At 43.0% G+C, this 26,171-nt stretch overlaps 1 protein-coding gene across 8 annotated transcripts in view; it reads right to left on the bottom strand.

Annotated features, from left to right (window-relative positions):
• The window catches only part of LOC136708184 (glutamate receptor ionotropic, NMDA 2D), a 191,979-nt gene that overhangs the window by 83,613 nt on the left and 82,195 nt on the right, over positions 1–26,171 (bottom strand). For 4 of the 8 annotated variants that reach the window (XR_010804328.1, XR_010804333.1, XR_010804330.1 and 1 more), the window contains 3 exons: positions 9,671–9,743; positions 7,683–8,031; positions 6,632–6,838 (listed from right to left, as the gene is read on the bottom strand). Coding sequence is in view for 1 of the 8 variants with exons in the window: in XM_066682532.1 (XP_066538629.1) it covers positions 6,632–6,838; positions 7,683–7,994 (519 nt within the window). In the remaining 7 variants the exon portion in view is untranslated. The remainder of the gene's footprint in view (positions 1–6,631; positions 6,839–7,682; positions 8,032–9,670; positions 9,744–26,171) is intronic. The other 4 variants (XR_010804329.1, XR_010804331.1, XR_010804332.1 and 1 more) reach the window with 1 other exon arrangement.

The following is a 26,171-nucleotide window of genomic DNA, read 5'->3' as shown; positions in this document are numbered from 1 at the left end:
TTTTGAACCCTGATGTTAGGCCTGTCACAAAAGCCTAGTTTCTATTTATTTATTTATTTATTTATTTATTTTGTGGCTGATATATAATTAGATAAGTGCGATATTATTGTCATTTTATGCCACTGACATAATGATAATATAAGTGCATAATTATGCAATTACACCCCTTTAAAGAGCAATGAACTTTTAGCGAATGCTTTTTTAAGAATATTCAGACATTGCGATTGGAACATAGAGCATGTAAAAATAAACCATCAATAAAATAAAACAACTCCTTTTAAACTAATCAACATAACGGCTCCAGACCAGGGGAAAACCATCCATCCATTATCTGTAGGCTCTTATCCAGTTCAGGGTCGCGGTGGGTCCAGAGCCTCTCCGGAGGCCAGTCCTTCACAGGGCAACACACACATTCACTCACACACTCACACCTACGGACACTTTTGAGTCGCATATCCACCTACCAACGTGTGTTTTTGGACTGTGGGAGGAAACCGGAGCACCCGGAGGAAACCCACGCAGACACAGAGAGAACACACCACACTCCTCACAGACAGTCACCTGGAGGAAACCCACGCAGACACAGGGAGAACACACCACACTCCTCACAGTCACCCAGAGGAAACCCACGCAGACACAGAGAGAACACACCAACTCTTCACAGACAGTCACCCGGAGGAAACCCATGCAGACACAGGGAGAACACACCACACTCCTCACAGACAGTCACCCGGAGGAAACCCACGCAGACACAGGGAGAACACACCACACTCCTCACAGACAGGGGGAAAACCAAAGAACAGCAAATAGTAAGCGGCTAAAATATAGGTGACATTCATGTTTATGTAAAAAAACACCAGTAAACACAATGGGCAATACTGAGGTCAGCTAAATTATTGAGGAAATGTCCATATATTGTATTATACGTCAATAATGTATTTACTGAGAGAAGCACACTCATCCTAGAGCACCACACTCTCGTTTAGTTGAGGCTATGGATGCAGCAGTGTTTGGTTGCCTCTGACTGATCTGAATTCCTTTTTAAAGCAAAGTGCCGAGTGAATCTTTATTTCTAAAGCACCTTTTAGAAGACCACAGGTGTCAGACAACATTCAGAACAATTTACAACAGCAAAGACCACTAAACAAACCGAAATATCGGATATTCCCTGGACACAGAACTAAAAGCTATACAGCTATTTTTTTTTAGAGGAAATAGCCTGAATATATATAGATTTTTCCAATATTTCTTTAGAATATCCACTGTGGATGACATCCTTATAAAGAGCTGCAGGCCAGTTCACAGTTCTGAGAAGATCCTTCACCTTTCGATTTCAGCGGAGAATGAGGAGTGTTTTGAGGATCTTAAAACCCATGAGATACAATATGGGTTCAAATTAGGGCTGTGCCACATTGTATCATTCACAGTAATATTGTGTGGAGAGTGTGCTGACTCTATTCTCCTGTTGGATCATGTTGGTCTGAGGATATATTGCTCTATTCCTGCTCCATAGGTGGGGAATATAATTATTTTTGCTGTTTCCTATCAAATTCGGGAGACGGCTAACTGCGTTACCGAAGTGCTACGAAACTAAACAGTTCGAGTTACAAATGAGTTTCTGTGGTAATTCAAACAGTGGATAAAAACTTACAGACAAGTTAAACATCATCCACGTTCAAACAACAGTCGATTTTTCCACTCAAACACATTGTTCTACCTGAAAATGCGCTTAGCTTCTGAATGGAAACAACCAGAGAGAACCGCATTTACCCGCAATCATAGCACTGTGGAAGAAATGCAGTGGATCTTCTGGACCACCCATGACCTCTCAGCAGATGCATAAAAGCTCCAAAGTCAGTGGTACGGCCCGTTCACAAAGCAGCTAAATTAAAACTTTTAATTTAAAAAAAAGAACTAAGAACTCAATATGAACAGCTTTAACAGAATTAAATCAGCTAAAGCTAAAGCTAAAGCTAAACTGAACGTCCTAAAGTTTCTTCCCAAATTAAAACCTCTTTCACACATACACGTTAACCTAGGAATGTTCAGGACTGTACACAGAGGAGCTGTATGTGTGAACGCAAACAACCGCAACATTCGTCCCGGACGCAACTTTACGCGGACAATATCCTCCTAGTGCCGTAGTACAATCTCCAGGTAAAGTCTGAGAGAGCTCATGTGTGAATAAAGTCGCTAATGTTCTGAAGAATTCGCTACCTTTCTTTTACGTGCAGAAAATGACGCCTGACACAGAAAATCTCCCGCTGTGCACTGCATGCGTGAAAGGAGTACTCTGGGACATTTCCGGGCCCGATATTCTGAAGTTTCTCTAGCGTTTCTCCGGAGTGCATATGGGTATTAACAGAGAGAAGCCTTCTACTGTAGTAACAGCTTGTACTCCTCTGGGAAGACTACAAACTGCAACACTGCTGTGAGGATTTGATGGCGGCCACATAAATAATACTGAGGTTAAGTTCTCCTTCACAAACATCTTTCCAAATGAGACAATGCCAAAGGTACTGGATGGAGTGAGAATACTCCATAGATGTACAGATCCTCTGATCCACTGTGGGTTTTACCCTTCCGGCACACACTCGGTACTGAACGTAGTGACCTCAGCCTTATAATTTTCTATGGAGATTGTACAAGCTGTGCCCCGTGTGTTTGCAGTTATAGCCCGGTGTCATCCAAGGGGAAATTTAAAGCAGTTCACAGCCACTGGACATACAGTATATTTAATCTGACGCCAGAGGAACACAGGATGCCTCCCCAAGCGTAAAGCCGTTCACTCCCACTCTCCACTCCCCACCATGCTACAAGATCAGGTTCGAGATTTTTACTTTTGTAGTTTTGCTCAACCGCCTTCAAAAAAAGCCACTATTTGAACACTTCTCTCAGCTGACAAATTTCTACCTGCCCGAAATAACACCCGGCAGTACCTGCAGAATGATGAGAAAGGGAAAGATGACTGTACTTCCCGTGCATCGGAGTCTATTCCTTCCCTCTCTGAGGAATCATGCGGACTGAATTTCTTATGAAGTGTTTCTTAACATGACAGCAGCTGCGATTAACTGCAGGGTGATTGAGCTTCCTGCAGAGTAATTAAGGAGGAAAAAAACACTACATTTCCCGTGACTGCCGTCTCTTCGCTCTCTCGTGTGTGTCATCATGGGAATCGAAGTCCTTATGAAGTGTTTCTTAAATGAGTGGCCACCGCATCACCCAGAGGGAAATAAAGCTGCAAATGGGTCTCTTCGGTGGCCACTGGGGGAGACTCACAAACACATTTAAACTTCATTTTCAGGGAGACGGTGCCATCTCACAGCCAAGAAATATCAAAGAAGAGCGCTCCTTAATATCTCCATAGTGTCTCCTTACTATACCCTGCAGTTGCTGTCAATATCTCTGTAGTTTCTCCAAACAACCCTCCAAGTTCAAGGGTGGACAGCTGGTTAGACATTTTTTTTTCTCCTTCGTCTGAGACTTCCTGGAGCTTATCAAAGATGACATGCCAGAGGAAAGAAAAAATAAAACAAAAAATGTCCTTAATATCTTCTGTAGACAACAATGAGATCGGATCAGGAAAGACAAATGAGACTTTTGCATATGTCTCCTGCTGCTCAAATATGTCTCGGTAATCTCTCACATATCCCTTCTAGGGTTTTAGAGGAGATCTCAGTAAAGTCACAAACTGTGCTCAGATTTGCCAGATGATTTAAACCCTCCTTTATCTGTTATCTCTCCTTTATCTCTCTCTGTCTCATTTCTGTCTCATTTTTTTCTGCTACAGAATTTTAGAAGATTTGTCATTATGTCACCTGAGCCATTACAGAGCAACATATGAGCAATACAATTTTCCTCTAGTATCTATCATTTATCCTTGTAGTTCCTCCTTAATATCTCTGAAATTTCTCATTTATATCTCTGTAGTTTCTCATTAATATCTCTGAAGTGGTGATTTTTGCTTTAGTCCCCTGCTCTTCAGACATTTCTGAGAAAAAGAGTCCACGAATCTCACCAATATTATAAAAGTTTAAAGTATCAGTGGAGATCTCAGTAAGGTCTCACTCTGTGATTAGATTTGTTGAGATAATTTCACTGGTGTTTATCTGTAACTGAACTCTCTATCAGTTCTCATCAACACTAAGAACTGTATCACTTCTGTAAATAACTTTTATCACATTAGTATCTTAAATCTCCTTTGTGTCTAATGCTATCACGCCTATGAAATTTTCTACTAACAGAATCACCATTAGATCTCCTGAGCCATCAATGAGCCACTTATGAGCAATAAAATCTTCCTCTGGGCAGGTCTGTGTTAGTGACACGGCTTCAAATCGACTTCAAAGACATCTGCTATCTCCGAGGAATACAGCGATTTAAAAAAGAGATGTTAACACTTCTGCCTGTTTGTGGGGTTTGTTTGACAACATCCATGATAAATGCTGCAAAAATATTATCTTATTAATTGAAATCATCTTAGATATATGTGATATTTCTCATTAAGAAATTGATGTAAATTACACAAGAAGAAAACTGTAAACTATACAGTGAAGGTGGCTCCTTCCTCTGGTGGATAATGTAGCGTTAATTTAGCTTTAGCACTTGTTTCATGACATAAAGGAGAAACATCTGTCATATTTATCTTAGCGGGAGTGCTAGCAAAGTTAGCGCCTCCTGCTCATATTAGCTAGCTCACATCGGTCCTTTGAGCAACTGCCGTCTAATTCTCCATAACATCACTGTAGTTCCTGGTTGCTATCTGTTTAGCTCCTCCTTAATTTTCAGGTAGTTCCACCTTAACATATGCGTATTCATTCATTCATATTCTGCAACAGCTTCATTCTGAGGTAGGGTTTGAACCCATAACCCCAGGACCCCTGGAGTTGGGTGACAGTGACACTGCCTGTTGAGCCACTGTAGTTCCTCCTTAATAACCTTAAGATTGCTGTAGTTTCTCCTAAACATCTCTAAGAATCAAAGCCTGAGTTCATTTACCCTCTTAGTCCTGCGGTGGTCAGATGCTTACAAGACATTTCTTTGGCAAAGAAGTTCACTGCTCTTGTCTGAGACCTCCTGGCGCCCATCAAAGATGACATTTATCCATTATGAACAGAGTTATGTTACAGCGTTTGCGGAGGCCATCACTCAAATTTTAATTGCTTCTGTATTTTACCATAGACTCAAGAGCAAATTGATGTAAATGTAATTTATGTAAATGATGTACTAGTCTGACTAGTCAGTTACATTTGTGAAAGGTCTGTGCTCTAATGTTCTTAGTAAGTACAATTTTTTTTCATGTAGCACACATATATATATGGACTCACATCGAACAAAAACAAAAATGACAGCATGACACACTAATCCATCAAAGCACTACTTCAGTGCTCTGGGTGCCGTTATTCAAGTTTTGATGTGCAAGAAGAAATCTAGACGTTCACTCACAACAGCAAACACCAGCAGGGGATTTAAATAGGTCTATCATCCACAAACAAACAAACAAACAAACTCCCACAATTGGCTGTGATTAATCACGATTATCGAATCACATTGACCCTTCTTAAGACTGAAGCTTTTAATAATGGATATTTAAATTTAAATTGAAGAATCAATGTAAGATCAACACAATGGAATTATATTTACATTAGTAGTGTCTATTGATTAAACAAATGTTATACAAGTAAATGCTAGTGCTTCCTTCTATTTTTGGGATTGGAGATATGTGTACTATATGTTTGATAAACTGGCGACAGGGACTGCTTTTTATTTTATTATAATATCACAGTGTAGTTTTGATTATTTTTTGGATTAGAATCCCTTAATTTGCTGAGTAAGAGCTTTAGCATCAGGCACCGAAGCTTTAGCTAATGAAAATTAAATGAAAATTAACTCAGCAATGCAGCTTGTGGCTCAAAAAAGGAGATGAAACAGGAGCTCTCTGTGTGTGTGTGAGATACAGCAAAAGAGAGATCACACTGAAAATATTTAATACACGTTTCAGCATAAATAAAGTATAATCTACCTTCTGAACTCAACAGGAGCCACAATGTGTTTACATCACATTAGCGTTAAAAAATGTAGCTTAAATTCCCATGTGCGCTAATGCTTTTATTTTGACAGCACTAATTTGTATATATCTGCTCTTCAGAAATACCTTCTGAAATAAAGGGTACCACTAAGTAGTCTCTTCCCCCTTTGCTGCAGTAACAGTTTCTACTCCTTCAGGAAGGTTTTATGCTAAATATGTGAACATTTCTATAAGGGTTTATTGCATTCAGCCATAAGAGCATTAGTGAGGTCGGGAACTGACGCTGGATTCACACTTCAGCTCTTCCCAAATATTTCGAATAGAGTGCCACAGTTCCAGAAAACGCAATTCCACTGCCCTATGGCCCAGTCTTTGCAGGCCTTACACCCATCTGGCCCATGTCTGATGCCAAGCATTGTGTGACCTTCTATGAAGACCATACAAGCTGCCTGTTCACACTTAAACAGCTGTCTCACTCTTCATAACTCTCTGGATATATACATATACAGATATCAGCAGAAATCCACTGGGCCGACCTATACCACGTCTCTTGTGCTGACATCATTGTCCTGTCCATTATAAGAGCTATAATTCTGATCTTACCTGTGGCACCCTGCCCAAGCTCGCTCCTCCTCCCACGGCCACGATGGGGAGTCCAGTCTGGGCCGAGACAAACTCCAGCATGGGTGCCAAAGGGCCCGAAGCCAGGGGCAGGGGCCTTTCGTCTTCGTAAACAAGCCCCTGCAAAGGCCTGGTCGCCAGGAGTTCACACAGCTGAGAGAGCAGAGTCCTGGGACTGCTGTCATTCACCTGCAGACAAGTCACAAGTTAGTTACTGGTATATTCTGGTACATTTAATCATGATACATGAAATACACCGATTCCAGGGGTTGCAGTCACATGATTTTTATGGTGTTGGTGCCATACTGAGGACCGATCATCTGGTTTCAGAGGAACCAGAGTATGTTTGTGTCATACACAGCTCCACTCTCTGCACAGGAGAGGGTCTTATAACACTTAGAGACACGGTAGCATACATAATGAGGAGAAACTGTTATACACTGTTAGCCATATTAGCATTTGTGTCATCCCATTTAATGGAAACCTATTAGCATATTAGACTTTCATTTCACTACTCTTGTGACTGAATCTGACTGAGTTATTTAAATAATCTGATCTGTAACATATTCTTGGAGGATGTTTTAAAGTTCTCCTTGTCTGAAAGTGCGAGATGATTAGTGACTGATGTTTCCATGATGAGGCAAGGCCAAGGCCAAATCCCAAATGTCTCTACACCCTTCATAGGGCACAGTGATGGTCATAAAATAATGCTTTCTGCACTCAAGTAGTGTGTTGTATGTCGAACATAAGTTTAATAATAATACGTTTCTCTGTTGAATTAGCATCTAATTATGAAGGGGGTACAATTTGAAACTATTTGGGATGCTTCTTGCTATAAACCCTAGCACCAGTGTCAACAAATAGAATGCTGGATCTGAACTACATTTCAGGGTCAGGGAGGGAATTTTTTCCTGCTTCAAATCTGCTCTGGTCTGACTTCAATTTAAATCAGATTCAATTGGAATAAGGCTGACTGTAATATCTATCACTCAGTGTGTGTTTTTCCTAAAGGTGTCCTTTCAGTGGAGCCCACCTGAAGCCATATGACGTTGGCGGATCCCCACTGTGTGACGACGCTCTCCCCAAAGCTGCTGTGCACTCGTCCAAAGCCCGAGTAGAGCACTCTGTTGGCGGCAGCGGCCCCAGGCCCTTGAGCCCCCGGGTCGGCCTGAGCCCCAGAGCCGGCGTGGATCACCACGATGTTGAAGTTCATCGAGGCCACTGGGTCCCGCTCCCTCTCGCGAGGCCGGAGCAGCAGATGAGGGGAAGAGCCTGCCAGCCCCGCCCATTCCACCAAGGCCAATAGGAGAGAGAGGGCGGGCACGGTCGCCATGGCGACAGACATGGAGGCCGAGGCGAATAGCAGGGAACGGGGAGAAGACCTGAGAGAGGGACAGAGAGAAATGAGAGCGATTAGAATGAGAGAAAAAAAAAACAACTCAGGGTTAATAGGAAGGACAGCTGACAGGGGGTTGATCAAGGTACAACACATGCACAAACTGTGAGAGAAAACTGAGATGAAGAGAGACTGAATAAGAGCAAGCAAGTGAGAAAGAGGGAGAGAGAGAGCAAGAAAAACAACAACCAAAAAACAAAATAGACTTTATTCAGGCCACAGGCTGAAATGGAGTAATACTGGGAAGAAAATAGAAACAGAGAATGAGAGCGTAATTGATAGAGGGATATGGCTGCGCTGTGAGGAACAGCATATGTGTGTGTGTGTGTTTGTGTGTGTGTGTGTTTGTGTATGCTTTTATAAACTGCAGATCAAGTGTAGGCATGGCTTATTAAGGCAAAATATAATGTGCATTAGGAATTCAAATTTAAGCATTGGTTTTTCCACTGATTGCCATCAAAATGCCAGCTATAACAAAAATAACTCTGGTTCTGAAATCTGATTGGCTGACTCACGTTCAAAACCACTGCAAAACATGTGATAGCAGCACAGCTGAATTCTGTACCATCTTCTGAAGAGCGTGAGTTCAACCCGCAGTGATCTGTGTCTGAAAGTCCAAGAGAACTTGCCGGGCAGGATGGCCTTCTCTATTCCACCCATCATTCAGTCTAACCCAACTCAACTGGGCAAGTAGTTCTCTCCTTCAAGCGTGTTGAGCTCCAAAACATTGAAATGTTCTTTAAAGGAACACTACGTAATATATTTTACCGTAAATCATTGTGATGCTCCACTAATCTGAGAACAGAGCCTCTGCCATTGCTATTCTAGGCACAGCACTGCAGAAACCGCACTATGTAACTACATCCAACGCCTGTTACAGACAATGTTTTCCAGCACCACAGGGAGGAGTCGTTGTAATGGAAAACAAAACAGGCGCCAGGGGAACAAAGAACAATAGGTTTGAGTGAAGTAGGTACCACACGGTTGAAAAGCGCCATAACACCGGCTTTATGACCTCTGGTGCTTGTTGGTAGAAACCTTCACAGATGTTTATATAGATTTATTTCAATTGTCATGAAACAGATGTTAATTGTCATGAAAGAATATGTAGGTGTCATGTAGATGCACAATGCTCAACATTTCCCCCAGTCTACAACCTGTGCTTTATTATACTAAAATTCCTCATTTGAATACATACAATAAATAAGAATGTGATTAAGATTTTGAAAATGAAAACCCCATATCATTCAGCTTTAACGAACACCAGACCAGTGCTGGCCCCAGCGAAGGGATTTACTGAGAGAAATGAGAGTTAATATCATGGACTCACACACAGGCTAGATTCTCTCTCTCTCTCTCTCACACACACACACACACACACACACACACACACACACAATCTAACAAATCATTTTCAATTTACTTTCTGTGCCACCCCCCTCCCTCCGTCTTCCCCCTCTCAGTTTCTCTCTCCCTTTTCACACTCTTTCTCTCCTGCTAACTGTTTCTCATGACTTGGGGTGCTAATACAATCGCGCTGAAATAATATTCCCTCGCTCTCTCGCATGCCTTCTTTTCTATCATCCCTCTCCCTCTCTCTCTCTCTCACACACACACACACACACCCTTGTTTGGGGTTCGTCCTCTGTCGCTCGCTCTCCTTCTCTGTCTCTGCTGGTGGCTTGACCCTGATGAGTCCTTTGGAAGAAAGCAGGGATGAATTAGGGCAAAGCTATAGAGTTGAATAAAAGAGAGAGAGAGAGAGAGAGAGAGAGAGAAGAGAGGGAGAGACAGAAGAGAGAGAGAGAGAGAGAGAGAGAGAGAGTGAAGAGAGAGAGACAGAAGAGAGAGAGAGACAGAAGAGAGAGAAGAGAGAGAGAGAGAGAGAGAAACTGAAATCCTGTTTGTTGTTAAGAGGTTAATACAGTACTAATGACTAAGAAAAGGGCAAAGGAAGAAAGAGGAGGCAGAGAAGAAGGAGAGGGGAAATGGGGGGAGAAAAGGAGGATGGGAGGGGAGTGCAGGGATGAAATATGGAGGGAGCGAAGGAAAGAGAAATATTGATCACTGAGACGAGCTGTACGTGTGTGGTGTAGATAAACGAGCGGCCGTTTGATTGACAGAGCGAGGAAGAGGAGGAGCACTAAGGGCTCTGTAAAGGCTTCTGTACATCAGTATTTCACTGGATTCACTGGATTTCAATGTATTCCACTCTGGTGCGTCCCACACTAGACACATACACATTCAGCGCCGGAGTGCAGTATTGTGCTAACGTCAATACGCTCCTTTTAGCTCGCTCATTAGTCCAGCTCGCTCTTTACAGGCCTCTAGATAACAGCGAGCAAACCAGGAAGTCTTCATTAATGTCCCCCTGTGTGCCTTTACACGGTGCGTTTTCACCGTGCCTTGGCACCAAAAGCAAAAGTGACACTGGAGTTGTGGGGGTGTGTTAGTGTGTGTCGTGCTGATACGAGTGGATCAGACACAGCAGTGCTGCTAGAGTTTTTAAGCCCCTCACCGCCATTGCTGGCCTGAGAATAGTGCACCAACTGAAAACCAACAGTGTCCTGTGGGCAGCGTCCAGTGACCGCTGATGAAGGACTAGACGATGACCAACACAGAGATGGCAGCAACAGATAAAGTATGCAGAGCAACAGATGGACTACAATGTGTAATTTTAGAACTTCAAAGTGCACATACGGTCAGTGGAGCTGATAAAACAGACAGTGTATTAATGCCAGGCCCACACTACATATTTAAAAAATCCTAACCAATGCTGACTATGGGAGACACACCAGATACTGACATTTCTCCTCAAGTCCCAACACTACACCTTCTGCCCTGAATGAGACAAACCTAGCGGGAGTTTCTCAGCCACATCACTGCTAACTACAGGGTGGGCCATTTATATGGATACACCTAAATAAATTGGGAATGGTTGGTGATATTAACTTCCTGTTTGTGGCACATTAGTATATGGGAGTGGGGGAAGCTTTTCAAGGTGGGTGGTGACCATGACGGCCATTTTGAAGTGGGCCATTTTGGGGGGTCGTGTGACACATCAAACTTATTGGGAATTTCACAAGAAAAATAATGGTGTGCTTGGTTTTAACGTCAGAATGTGTTGTATTTGCAAATTGTGATCTAAAGGCAGACTTCAGTTGTTGAATGTAAATTTGTTAAAGTGCAAATACAAAAAGGGATTTACCATTAGCTTCTAAGTTTGCGCTTGTTTGCTACGTGCAAACTTTTGGCGGTTTTGTTGCCCTGCTCCCAGAATCACAGTGAAGCTGGCAAAAGGAAAAGACTTTTATTGTGAAGAGTGTCAAACAGTCATGTGCTGGAAATGGCCAAAGCTGCAAGCTTCACACACACACCCCTCTGAACTGCACCGTTATGAATCAGACAGAGGTGCAGTAACAAAGTCAAAACTCTGTGCGGGAGGAAATGAGACGGAAATGTGTGAGTTATTGTGAATGTGAAGGTTTTACCAAGATTCTGTGAAGGGGTTCAAATCTGCCAAGTGTAAAACATCTATAATTCAGAGATTACAGGTTCAATACAGAAGCAGCACGTAGTTTCGCAGTCACACAGCTTCAGGGACCTGGAGGTTGTGGGTTCGATTCCCGCTTCGGGTGAGGAGTGTGGTGTGTTCTCCCTGTGTCTGCGTGGGTTTCCACCGGGTGACTGTCTGTGAGGCGTTGGTGTGTTCTCACTGTGTCCGCATGGGTTTCCTCCGGGTGACTGTCTGTGAGGAGTGTGGTGTGTTCTCCCTGTGTCTGCATGGGGTTCCTCCGGGTGACTGTCTGTGAGGAGTGTGGTGTGTTCTCCCTGTGTCTGCGTGGGTTTCCACCGGGTGACTGTCTGTGAGGCGTTGGTGTGTTCTCACTGTGTCCGCATGGGTTTCCACCGGGTGACTGTCTGTGAGGAGTGTGGTGTGTTCTCTCTGTGTCTGCGTGGGTTTCCTCCGGGTGACTGTCTGTGAGGAGTGTGGTGTGTTCTCCCTGTGTCTGCATGGGGTTCCTCCGGGTGACTGTCTGTGAGGAGTGTGGTGTGTTCTCCCTGTGTCTGCGTGGGTTTCCACCGGGTGACTGTCTGTGAGGAGTGTGGTGTGTTCTCCCTGTGTCTGCGTGGGTTTCCACCAGGTGACTGTCTGTGAGGAGTGTGGTGTGTTCTCTCTGTGTCTGCGTGGGTTTCCACCGGGTGACTGTCTGTGAGGCGTTGGTGTGTTCTCACTGTGTCCGCATGGGTTTCCTCCGGGTGACTGTCTGTGAGGAGTGTGGTGTGTTCTCCCTGTGTCTGCGTGGGGTTCCTCCGGGTGACTGTCTGTGAGGAGTGTGGTGTGTTCTCCCTGTGTCTGCATGGGTTTCCTCCGGGTGCTCCGGTTTCCTCCCACAGTCCAAAAACACACGTTGGTAGGTGGATTGGTGACTCAAAAGAGTCAATAGGTTTGTGAGTAAATGCGTGAGTGTGTGTCACCCCTCAAGGATGTGTTCCCACCTTGCGCCCAATGATTCCAGGTAGGCTCTGGACCTACCGCGACATTGAACTGGATAAGGGTTACAGATAATGAATGAATGAATGAATGAATGAATGAAGTACAGATTTCATTAGGAACACTGTACTAAAATAATTACAAAATGAAGGCAAACTGCAAACTGAATGAACCCATAACCGACTTACTTAACTCACTCCTTGTATTTGCACTTTAATGTATTTACATTCAAAAACAATTTGCGAATACAATATATTTAGCCTTAAATCTAACTCCATAGATTTCTGCTCAGGAGAATCCAAGAAAGTTACAAAAGGATTTGGATGAAACCAAAGCTGGAAAAAAGGAGGTAATAGGGTTTATACTGCAACATGAGCTTTGTACAGCTCACCTCTCACTGACTGACAGCCGTTCGGTACGACGTCAACGTCGCATTTCACATGAGAATTCACGTCCACCCCACGTTATGGGAGACTGAGTCACAAATATTGAACATGTTTTATATTTATCTTTCCCAATCGGGGTGGCCCCGGCTGCACCGGGGGAAGGTCAGAGGAGTAAATCCTCTACGCGACAATCTGTGAAGATCACTGTTTAACGATCACTCTGTAATTACTACCTCTGTAACTGCGATTGTCAGGTGGAGCAAATGACACTACTCCTGGCCAATCAGAGGCATTGGCAGTTGCCCTAGAGAGTCATACCAGCCAGCAATTTTAAAATCCAGGCCTGGAACCCTGGATGACGTTTAAAACACATACAGGGTGCAGAAGTACAAGAGGGTTGTTGTAAGTAGGGCTGGACGATGTGATTTGACAATCGATATATCGTTGATACGACATAATTCAGATAATTCCAAGAAATCACCACCAAACATAAACCTATTGGCGTTGCCAATATTCATATTATAAACTATATTTTAAACGGATTGCTGAACAGATGTTGTAAATAATGTACAGTGTTCCCTCGTTTACCGCGGGTGTTATGTTCCAGGACCATCCACGATAAACGAAAATCCACAAAGTAGGGACGCTGTATTTATTTAAGTATTTATACACTATTCTAGGGCTAAGGTTTATAAACCCTCCCCCACACTTTTACGCTACATAAACCTTTCCCATTCCCTTAATAACCATTCGTTTCTGAGAGTAAATATACACTATTTACTGTAATTCACAATATTTTATGATTTACAACATTCCTTTACTGTTAGAATTAATATTTTTGATATATTTTTATACATTTTGGGATTTTTTCATGTAAAAATGAATCAAATATATATATTTACCGCCGATCGAGTTCCGAAGAAAACCGGCGGAAATCTGCACTTTATTTTTCGCATTAATATGGGAACTGTCTGTGAGGAGTGTGGTGTGTTCTCCCTGTGTCTGCGTGGGTTTCCTCCGGGTGACTGTCTGTGAGGAGTGTGGTGTGTTCTCCCTGTGTCTGCGTGGGTTTCCTCCGGGTGACTGTCTGTGAGGAGTGTGGTGTGTTCTCCCTGTGTCTGCGTGGGTTTCCTCTGGGTGACTGTCTGTGAGGAGTGTGGTGTGTTCTCCCTGTGTCTGCGTGGGTTTCCTCCGGGTGACTGTCTGTGAGGAGTGTGGTGTGTTCTCCCTGTGTCTGCGTGGGTTTCCTCCGGGTGCTCCGGTTACCTCCCACAGTCCAAAAACACACGTTGGTAGGTGGATTGGTGACTCAAAAGTGTCAATAGGTTTGTGAGTAAATGCGTGAGCTTTATTTTTCCCATTAATATTTTATAAAAACCCGTGACGCACTGAAAGGTGAAGCGCGAAGGGACAACTGTATATTGAAATATTGAAATTGTGTTTAAATATTATATCATTGTTTATGATTTAATATTGTGATATATATTAATATTGAATTATTGTCCAGCCCTAGTTGTAAGGCAGACTGTGCCTTTAGCAGAATCATTTAAATACAATGCTTTATTGATGTGGAAAACATGAATATCTCTGCTTCCCATCACCACCAGTGTAAAGATATCACCTCCCTCAATAGCTTCCCTAATCTAGCATTCTAACTTAAATAGCATAAACAGTGCTAAGGCTTTTTTAAATGTGAACGGTTAAGTCTTTCTTACTTCCTGTTGTTTCACTGCCACCGCTGGGAAGTGACCGGTCCCTGTAATATCTGCTCTTATCACAGAAGATGTGACAGTATCAATGTCACTGCGCATCATTGTGATTCAGAACGTGTTTGTGACATTTATAATGCAGCGGTCTAATGCTGTGTCATACTGTGATCACTTTCCTCCACAAAGATTAAGCCAATAGCTGGACGAAGATGCATTTTTAAATGAGGAGCGCTATTGACTCGGAGAAGCGGTCGACACGGAAGGATCCTCGCAGCCTCACAGCGGAATTACACGGACAATGAGGTCCACATCAATATTCATTCGTCGATAATCAATAAAACATGCATTCCTATTGCAGCCACAAGCAGCTGGTGAAGTAACATCACACTCTTACTGCTGAATCAGTTCCATGGTGTGTGTGTGTGTGTGCGTGTGTGTGTGTGTGCAGTTAATTGGTCCGTACTTTGATCATATTCAGCAAACGCAAAGCCTGGATGGATCACACTAATCTTTGAAGGTGTGTGTGTGTATGTGTGTGTTTCACAATCTTGTACTGGACACACACACACATTATGCATGCATGAGATCTCTCTCTCTTTCTCAGGCGTGCACACACACACACACACACACACACACACACACAAGGGATGCGCGTTCATAACAGAATCTATTATTTCCTTAGACATTATCATACTGATTAGTTCTGTTTAGATGTTATTTCTGTGTTTATTATTTTTATATGTATTCACTGTAGATAATGATTAGTTCCTCTTCTTAAAGATCTGCATTTTAATCATTTTTATTCATTTGTAATTACATTCAGTTATTATCCAGTCGTTCATTGCTTTAATACAAACCACTGGTCTTCTCCCACATGAGCCACAATGCCAGATTTAACACGACCAAAAACGGCCTGCGGGAAACGAGTTTTGACTGACACACAAAAGAGCCAATCACAAGTCTGCTATTTTGGCATGCCGTGCAGAAGGAGGCAGATAACCAATCAGAACGCAGCTGGCAGAATCCTGACAGTGAGGCCAGAGTAACGCACTGAAAGTATCAGACTCTCCATCAACTTGTGGGTGGAAGCCTCCCTGTACCAGGGAAAAATAAAAGACTGTTCTAGAAACATGGCTGTGGAGCCACTCTTGGGAAAATGCTTGAACAGGGTCTCCATAAGACACTGCAGTGAGCTTATACAAGGCCTCTTATAGAAAAGCCTATCAACCTTCCACAGCCCTTTTGACAGCGCTCTAGGCAAAGCCACAATGACTTTTCAGCCTTTTTAAATCACTGCTTATTCTACTACTGTTCAAACATATGACAGGTTTTTCCTGATTGTGGGTTATTGTTAGCTGATCGTTGTTTTCATAAGAAAGGGTGGGTCTTTCCTCGTAAACAGACGGTGTGTTGATCACTGTTCCTTTCACATTTGAATTTTAGAATGCATCTGTCAATACGACTGTAAAAAACGGCTTTCATTTGATGGTGTGTGTTTTCGAGAGATCAAACAAAACAGCTTTGGGTTTTAAGAAAAAAAGAGTAAAGTAAAACTGAAGGTAGTTTAACTGACTTTTGGACATATTTATGAGGTGTTGGGCAATGAGGTATGGCATGATTTGTTACTAATATCCCACACCTAGCGACACGCTTTTCAAATACCTGTCTACTTCCCATCACATGACAGAGGGAAAGAGGGCGGAGCCTCTGGGGCTGTGTCTTGCCTTCACGTGATTTCCAACATGAACCTAATGTAAACAGCTAAAACAAAACAGGAGCCACAAGGAGGAGCTTCAGGTTCTGATTTACCTTTCACTCAGTGTTTGGTTTTTACCTCAAAAAGATAGATGCAAGAAACTGTGAGAAAGTTTGTTTCATTATCGTCTCGCAGCACTGTTTTGCTTAAAGAGGACAGTTCTGGGGTCTTAATGAAACCCTGTGGCCTGCTTTGGTCAAAATTCCACAAGTTCAAACTCATCTCATCAGATTTTTAAATATTACCACATTTTAATTTCATTCATTCATTATCTGTAACCACTTATCCAATTCGGAGTGGGTCCAGAGCCTACCTGGAATCATTGGGCTCAAGGCGGGAATACACCCTGGAGGGGGCGCCAGTCCTTCACAGGGCAACACACACACACATTCACTCACACACTCACACCTACGGACACTTTTGAGTCGCCAATCCACCTACCAACGTGTGTTTTTGGACTGTGGGAGGAAACCGGAGCACCCAGAGGAAACCCACGCAGACACAGGGAGAACACACCACACTCTTCACAGACAGTCACCTGGAGGAAACCCACGCGGACACAGGGAGAACACACCACACTCCTCACAGACAGTCACCCGGAGGAAACCCACACAGACACAGGGAGAACACACCAACTCCTCACAGACAGTCACCCGGGAATCGAACCCACAACCTCCAGGTCCCTGGAGCTGTGTGACTGCGACACCACCTGCTGCGCCACAGTGCCGCCCACATTTGAATTTGTAGCACTGAAATTACGCGTCTGAATTTTGATTGCTCTTGAATAGAACTCGTGATTTTTCAAGAACTCGTTTTCACAGTTATTATTCAAGGTTAATAAATTCAGATAAAAAATTCAAGCTTAAAAAAATTCAAACAATATATTTCAAAGTTGCTCAAATTCGATAGATGAAATTCAGATACACATCCAGGACACCAAGGATGAGCAATCGATTCATTAGGATTTTCTCTTTCACCTTAAATTTCTTCACCTTCAGGACATCAATAGTCTGTTCTATTGTGTCTTTAGTGAGACTTTCAGATTTTTGAGACACTTTGAAAATGAAGAGATAATAACCGAGGAAGGAAGCTAAACGTGTAGTTTTTCCACGGTATGGAAGTTATGTTTGTATTTCACCATCTAGCGGCGACAGAACGCAACTAGTGCAGCATTTAAGGTGAAAGAGAAAATCCAAATTAATCGATTGCTCATCCTTGGTGTCCCGGATATGTACTTTGAAATTCATTCATTCATTCATTCATTATCTGTAACCGCTTATCCAATTCAGGGTCACGGTGGGTCCAGAGCCTACCTGGAATCATTGGGCGCAAGGCGGGAACACACCCTGGAGGGGGCGCTAGTCTTTCACAGGGCAACACACACACACACACCCCTACGGACATTTTTGAGTCGACAAGCCACCTACCAACGTGTTTTTTTGGACTGTGGGAATAAACCGGAGCACCCGGAAGAAACCCACGCAGACACAGGGAGAACACACCATTTTTGTTAAGCTTGAATTATTTTATTAACCTTGAATAATAACAGGGGCGGCACGGTGGTGCAGCAGGTAGTGTCACAGTCACACAGCTCCAGGGACCTGGAGGTTGTGGGTTCGATTCCCGCTCCGGGTGACTGTCTGTGAGGACTGTGGTGTGTTCTCCCTGTGTCCACGTGGGTTTCCTCCGGGTGACTGTCTGTGAGGAGTGTGGTGTGTTCTCCCCGTGTCCGCGTGGGTTTCCTCCGGATGCTCCAGTTTCCTCCCACAGTCCAAAAACACACGTTGGTAGGTGGATTGACGACTCAAAAGTGTCCGTAGGTGTGAGTGTGTGAGTGAATGTGTGAGTGTGTGTTGCCCTGTGAAGGACTGGCGCCCCCCTCCAGGGTGTATTCACGCCTTGCGCCCAATGATTCCAGGTAGGCTCTGGACCCACCGCGACCCTGAACTAGATAAGGGTTACAGATAATGAATGAATGAATGAATAATAACAGTGAAAACGAGTTCTTTTAAATTCACGAGTTCTATTCAAGAGCAATCATATTCAGACGCATAATTGCGAAGCAAAATATTCAGAGGTGTGAATCTGAAGACTTAAATTCAAAAGCAACAAAATTCAGATGCATATTTTCAGTGTAAAAACATTCAGTGCTACAATTTCAAAGGTGGTAATATTTCAAAGTCTGATGAGACAGATTTACTTCCATAGTTTCTCCCCCTGTCTCATCAGCCCGGTGTCTCAGTGGCAGGTTTCTACGCCTGTTCCTTTAAAAGACAACGTTCCTCAGCTCAGTTCAGCACGAGGACCCAGGAGTGAGGACTTTTTTTTTCACTTGCTTCCTCATCTTCTCTGTTCTTGTTTTCTCCACACTTTCTCAGTGCTCTTCTATCTCTGCGCTCATTTTGTTTGCTTTGCTTCTCTTAATCCTCGTCTTTGCACTCGCACATAAACGGGGGAACAGTGCTGTGAGTGGAGGGTGTGGACGAGGAGGCGGGACGACTCTAAAGCCTCTGAGGCCTGGTTTATCCCATGTTGTCTGACTTGGGCAGCTCCCAAGCACTGACTGGGTGGTTTTGTTTCATAGTTTCTGGGTGGGTAAGCGCTCCAGATTCCCAAGTACCATGTGTGCATGCACTGAACAAATTATTTTATCCATAATGTGTCTGTCCCATTTAAAGCTGGAACCCTGTTTCAAGAAAACACTGAGAAATCACACAGTAAGAGTCTTTCATGTCTTACCCCTGACCATATCATCACTGTCTAAAGAAAGATGTTTTTAGTTTACTACATCATTTAAACACTACAGCTGTCCTTCACATTGTGTGAAAACCTCACGAAGCATGGACCAATAGAAATGCTCCCAACTGACTTCGAAATAGTTTTTCACACTGATTTTCGCTGAAATTTAAAATGGATACTTTGGAGATACTAGTGTTTCTTTGGACAGTGATGCCATGCTTTCTTCCAGTCCAACACTAACTTTAAAAAGCTATTTCAGTCAGTGTTTTCAGTCTGTTTTAACCAATCAGTGATCAGCACTGCTTCTAGCTCCGCCCACACAATCCAGGGCAAATTTAGCTTGAGTGAAAGGGACAAAATGCATGATCACAGTTTTGAAACCGCACCGCTCAGTGGAAACAGAAGTGCTCTGTACACAACCATCATGTGTCAGAATCAGCCCACAACTGCCATATTAGTCGGTCTCTAAGGAACATAAATCATCAAGGGCTTGAAGGCTGCTGCTCATTAACGCTGTCCCCTTTGCATCATGGGAGTAAACACCTGCCGTAAAATCTTGCTCATGCACCTCCTGACCGCTGTCATCTCCAGCACTGCGTCTGACAAACGGCCATACCATCAATTTTACAGAGTCGCAACAACAAAGGCTCACATTGTTCCAGCACACTGTACATGAAAATGAAGGCGCTATTTATACACCGTGACATTGTTCAGTCTATTAAAGCAGTACATCTCAAGAAAAAGAATAAAACACAAGAACAGGGACAGAGAGAGAGGCGTTATGCAGAGGCTACGTCGAACATCAATTAGAACACCGCAGCGGGACGAGGACCAGGCTAAATCCCACCAGCAAAGCTCAGGCCACTTCATCTGCTTATTTTCTTCCTTTTTCCATGACACGACAATTACCTACACACACACACACAAACATCTGAAACCGACAGAACCTGAGAGGTCACGTTTAGAGGAGATACCGAACTGGGCAACATCTAAGAATTCAAAATGTAAGACACCAGAGCTGGGATGTGATGACATAACATTACCAGTATTATAATTGGTAAGTCTTTTCTGCCCAGACCTGTTTACAATTTACAGCATTTAACAGAATCTTACATACAGTGACTTTAAAGCTGCTAATGTAGCTTTAAGACTCTTGCCCAAGGACATGCATTGCTACAGCATGGTCTTCCTGCTCACGCTGCAAACTGAACCCCAGCTTACTGTGTGGACGGTAGTGGTGTTATCCACTACACTAACCCACCGAGAGACTACGGCCTATATTTTACACTACTGCGTTATACTTCAAATAAATAAATTAATTAAATAAAATACCAGCCTAGCGGCCCAACATTTGCTCTACTTCTAGTTTAAATCCTGCCAATGTGAGCTTACCACAGGTTAATTACATTATAAATGTGTATTACAGATTATTAATCTATTATTATAAATGCTTGATCAATGTGAATTAGAAATCACAGACTATTTTCCTTCCATACTGTGACATAAGCATGGTGAGGGATGGAGTCTATAGCTCGAGGGGTGTTCTCTCTCTCCTCTGTATGTGGGGGAAGTTCAGGACGTAAGACGTGATTTTATTGGTTAATGATTTTGTGTCCTCACCCATTGTTTATTTAAAAGTGTCAGTTCAGATGCATTGCGTATCACACCTCAAAATACTGATTACGTATAGTGATATGTCTAAGTGTGAATATATATTTGTATTCTCCACTGCCTGCCCTTAAACAATGCTTTACTGCATTTAGGATGGAGTCCAGGTTCTTTTCATTTCACTGCTTCATTATTTGACTAATAAGAACTAGCTTCTGTGAGTAGAAGTGTCCAGTGCTGGGACGGATGTGCTTCTGAACTGCATCAGTGCTCCACTGCATTCGGTGAAGGTCGAACACAGAGTGTGTCTGTGTGTCTGTGTGTGTGTGTGTGTGTGTGTGTGTTATGTACACCAGCCTGTGGTCAAAACATTATGACTTCTAGCGAATGGCTTAATTGCAGTGATGTGACAGGGTGGGATTTTGCTGTCTCTTCACTTCCCGCTGTAGCGTTCCACTACCACAGTCCATCAGTGCTGCAACAACATTAACATATTCTGCTGAAACAAAACAAAAAACTCAGCCTTAAACCAAAGGAACCTTTAATTAATTACATTCTGGTAGCTAACCTTCTTAAAGGCTAAGCACCACTTAATGGACCTCCGTGAATATCTCACATTATTGTAGTTACTGACAGATATAAGTATGAATTAAAATGAAAATAGCTGCTTAATTTGCTTTAAAACTGATCATTTTATTAAATTGACGGAAAAACTCGAGCTCGCTACGGAAATTCTTGAACACAACCGTGACGTCACTGGTGGACAACAGCTGAACAACGCCGCGGTAAAACACCGTTATGACCGACTGTTATGACAGTATCTAGCTAAATAACCAACATTATTCATGACAATAGCCTAGCAATAAGCTAAACTCAAATGTAGAGGTACCGTTATTCTTGTAAATGTGATCGAAGTCGAACTCGAATTCATCCGACACTATAAACCTCCGTAATGCAGCTACGTAGCCGAGTATAATCTGAGCCACCGAGTTTAGCGAGTCAAGCTAACGTTAACTAACACCAACTAAAACAGGCGAAGTGAGTGTCCTTACCCTGTTTACCTCCATGTTACAGAGGCTCTTGAACACCTTTCGTTGGTGTCCTTACATGCCCATATTGTTGGAAAAGCGCCAGTGAAATGAGCTACAGATAACGGAGTGAGCGGAGGGTCCTTTCCAAAGTGCCCGTTTAAAGTGGACAAATTTAGTCCATTTTCTGGATATTTTGGGGTCTTTGGGCCATTTGTTCACAGATGTCCCACTGTACATTGAATGATTGCAGCCAAAAACAACACACCTTTTCGTCATTTTGCATTAAATTAAGTGCAGCTTCTAGAGTTGTTGTCCACCATCTACGTCACAGGCAAGACGCAGACACAAACAACGTTTGGGGGGACCAACGAACTTTTAAACCTTATTCCTTGAATTAGTAAGAAATAACATGTTTTCTGACTATCAATAAACACAAGTTAGGAACTCAAATTCCACTGTATTTATTTGTTTGACACTTTCATAGAGCTGCTGCTTAGCCTTTAACAGAATTGCCAGTTCCACCTTAAATAATGCAGTGGTTAGATTCTGCCTCCTATTCCACCTTAAAGTCAAGCTGAAATGAAAATCAAATGTTTTTTTATCTTTTAGTTAATGTCAAACTGATAAAAGTTGAATCAGTTGAATCGGTCACGTGATTCATTACAGCAAACTGTGTGAAAGAATCCAATCAAATCTCCATAGATAAATTCTGTGTCTGAAACTGTGCCCTATTCACTATAAAGTGTGATATTTTGGGGTTCCGCCAGTCTGTAGTGCTGTCCAAAAACAGTCGCCTCAAACAACTGACGTACCCTAGTAGATCGCAAATACCCATATAACACTGCATTGTTTGCACTGCATAAAAATAGTGTCAGAAAACATTCATCAATTCCGTTGCAACTGCACTATACAGTGACTAATGTAAAGAATAGCGAATAGGAGCTTATTTCAAACTCAGCTAAAAGCATGTCCCACCCAAGGATTCTACCTCATTGTTATGAAACAGCTGTTATACTGACACCTAGTGGCCTGGATGTACCACAGAGTCTTTATTTTAAACATGGCCACCCCCAAATGAGGGACCCGGTCCTTGGAGCACAAACTGGTTCCTTCCAGGACATCAAAGCGATTTGATTCTTCACCTCATGTGAGTGTACATTTTTCCTCTATAAAAGTACGTATGGCTCTTTTACATGCTTCTCACGTTACTGTAGCCCAACTCACCATCATCATCACAGCCCTGAGCTCAGCGAGATTACTGAATCGCTCAAGCGCTATTTGTTGAATTCATTACATTTCATCAGTCTGATGTGAGTACATTTCACTGCAGTAACAGTAGTGGAATGACGGGAGTGAAAAATAAGCCCCGGATGTGATATGATCTGTGAATGTTTAAGATGTGACAGAATTCCACATGAGGACGTAAATTACATCAGAAATCCTTTCATTAGATCCCGTGAGGCGTGAGCTTATTTCTCCATACATTCTCTCCATATCTGCGTCTTTGAAAACTGACTTTACACAACTGCTGTCAATTAATCCAGTTTGTTTTTCTGTTGTTGTTGTTGTTATTGTTTTTTTTTTTAATCATTCGAGAGGTGACATGAAAGCAAAACGCACTGGTGACTTACTGTAAACCCAGCTTGTCTTATACATAAATTCTGTACTTGGTGTTGATTTCTAATTGCATCATCTTGTTAAATGAGGCAGGATCAAAGCCATTTTTGCGACTTTATTGGATTTCTTCATCAAAATCGAGCTCTTTTTTATTCCTTTTCATATGAAATCACTACTTTCAGTAACTAGCCCTGTCGCAAAACATGGAATTTTAGCTGATTGTTAATGATGGAAAAAGTAGCACACACTATTACCATTCATTCATTCATTCTCTGTAAGTGCTTATCCAGTTCAGGGTCGCGGTGGGTCCAGAGTCTACCTGGAATCATTGGGCGCAAGGCAGGAATACACCCTGGAGGGGGTGCCAGTCCTTGACAGGGCAACACACACACACATTCACTCACACCTACGGACACTTTTGAGTCACCAATCCACCTACCAACGTGTGTTTTTGGACTGTGGGAGGAAACCGGAGCACCCGGAGGAAACCCAAGCAAACACTGAGAGAACACACCAACTCTTCACAGACAGTCACCCGGAGGAAACCCACGCAGACACAGGGAGAACACACCACACTCCTCACAGACAGTCACCCGGAGCAGGAAACAAACCCACAACCTCCAGGTCCCTGGAGCTGTGTGACTGTGACACTACCTGCTGAACCACCATGCCGCCACACACTATTACCACACCAGCTTTTTTCACTGATGATATTACAAACACTGAAGAGCCATGTTGATTCTAGCTGTCGATTCTCAGGCACTAAATTCCAAATGACAACAGCTGAAGCTGAAAAAAAAAGAGCATTACACAAAAATGCCCTGTAAAGGTGTTAATAAACATCAAATAAACAAACATTACACAGCACTGCCCTCTAAATGCAACATTTAGGTAGTGTCGCAGTAACACAGCTCCAGGGACCTGGAGGTTGTGGGTTCGATTCCCGCTCCGGGTGACTGTCTGTGAGGAGTGTGGTGTGTTCTCCCTGTGTCTGCGTGGGTTTCCTCCGGGTGACTGTCTGTGAGGAGTGTGGTGTGTTCTCCCTGCGTGGGTTTCCTCCGGGTGACTGTCTGTGAGGAGTGTGGTGTGTTCTCCCTGTGTCTGCTTGGGTTTCCTCCGGGTGACTGTCTGTGAGGAGTGTGATGTGTTTTCCCTGTGTCTGCGTTGGTTTCCTCCCACAGTCCAAAAACACACATTGGAAGTGTGTTTTTGTGTCCGTAGTTGTGAGTGTGTAAGTGAATGTATGAGTGTGTGTTGCCCTGTGAAGGACTGGCGCCCCCTCCAGGGTGTATTCCTGCCTTGCGCCCAATGATTCCAGGTAGGCTCTGGACCCACCGCGACCCTGAACTGGATAAGGGTTACAGATAATGAATGAATGAATGGTTTTCAATGAAAGACAAATAAAGCTGAAAACGAGCCTCAAAAAATTGAACAGCAGTGGGGTGCCAAAACACAAGTTTGCAAAATGTTTAATATTTCTGTATTGCTCCCATTCAGTGTTGTCATTTTATTAGGTATATTTCATATAAGCTGTATTCAGTGTTTATTAACAAGATTATTAGATGGCTTTGTAGAGCAATGTTTGTTTATTTAGCCTTAACACAAACAACAACACCTTTAGTAGCCAGTGGTGCGTGTTGAAAGTGATTCATTTCATATTAATTCTGTATTTTATTCCGAGTCTCTTCTCTGTCTGTGTATCATTGGTTTATAACCTTGATGCTTGGGGGGGGGGGTGTTGTTTATGGAACAATTGATGGTGATAACATTTTCTATAATATGTGTTTGCTCCCACTGACGGAGAAAGTTACCAAGTCGCGGCCAAGAAACATCTCTGTAAACCTTTCCATTTCTACTTTAAAATAAAACATCCTTACTCTCTTCACACGCGCATGACTCAGTCTACGTCATTCTCAACAACCTCAACCAACACCTCAATCCCACATGAGTGATGTTTGATTGATACATAGATAGATTCAAGGTTATTGTCATTGCTTTGTACAAGACAACGAAATGCATTTATTTGTTGTTTGTTAACATTAGATTTAGAGGGTGTTGGTAAGCTATGTTTGTTTGGTGTTTGTTAATAACACCTTTAGAGGACATTCATTCATTCATTATCTGTAACCCTTATCCAGTTCAGGGTCGCGGTGGGTCCAAAGCCTACTTGGAATCATTGGGCGCAAGCCAGGAATACACCCTGGAGGGGGCGCCAGTCCTTCACAGGGCAACACAGACACACACACATTCACTCACACACTCACACCTGCGGACACTTTTGAGTCGCCAATCCACCTACCAACGTATGTTTTTGGACTGTGGGAGGAAACTCGAGCACCCGGAGGAAACCCACGCGGACACAGGGAGAACACACCAACTCCTCACAGACAGTCACCCGGAGCGGGAATCGAACCCACAACCTCCAGGCCCCTGGAGCTGTGTGACTGCGACACTACCTGCTGCACCACCGTGCCACCCCATTGAAAACCAGTTGTCATAAGAAACCTTGTTCTTTAATACCGATGGCAGTGCACCTACACCTTTAGACTGTTACGACATCCAATTAGATTGTGAAAGCTAACCGTTAATAACAATCAACTCAAATAACCGTGATCAGGCACTGACATCAGAAGTGTGACTTGATAAACAAACAAAATAAAAAAACAGCTCAGATCCTGGTGGATTAAACCCTTGTAGATCCCAACAGAGTAAAGCCTTGTGTACGTCCATGACTTTTTTCGAGTTCACACAGCAGTTGTAAGAGAGAAACAAACTGTTACTCGCA

The sequence above is a fragment of the Hoplias malabaricus genome, chromosome 10 (genome assembly GCF_029633855.1).
Source record: "Hoplias malabaricus isolate fHopMal1 chromosome 10, fHopMal1.hap1, whole genome shotgun sequence".
Taxonomy (NCBI): Eukaryota; Metazoa; Chordata; class Actinopteri; order Characiformes; family Erythrinidae; genus Hoplias; species Hoplias malabaricus.
The sequence above is the reverse complement of the archived record's forward strand: the minus strand, read 5'-3'. Positions and strand labels throughout refer to the sequence as shown.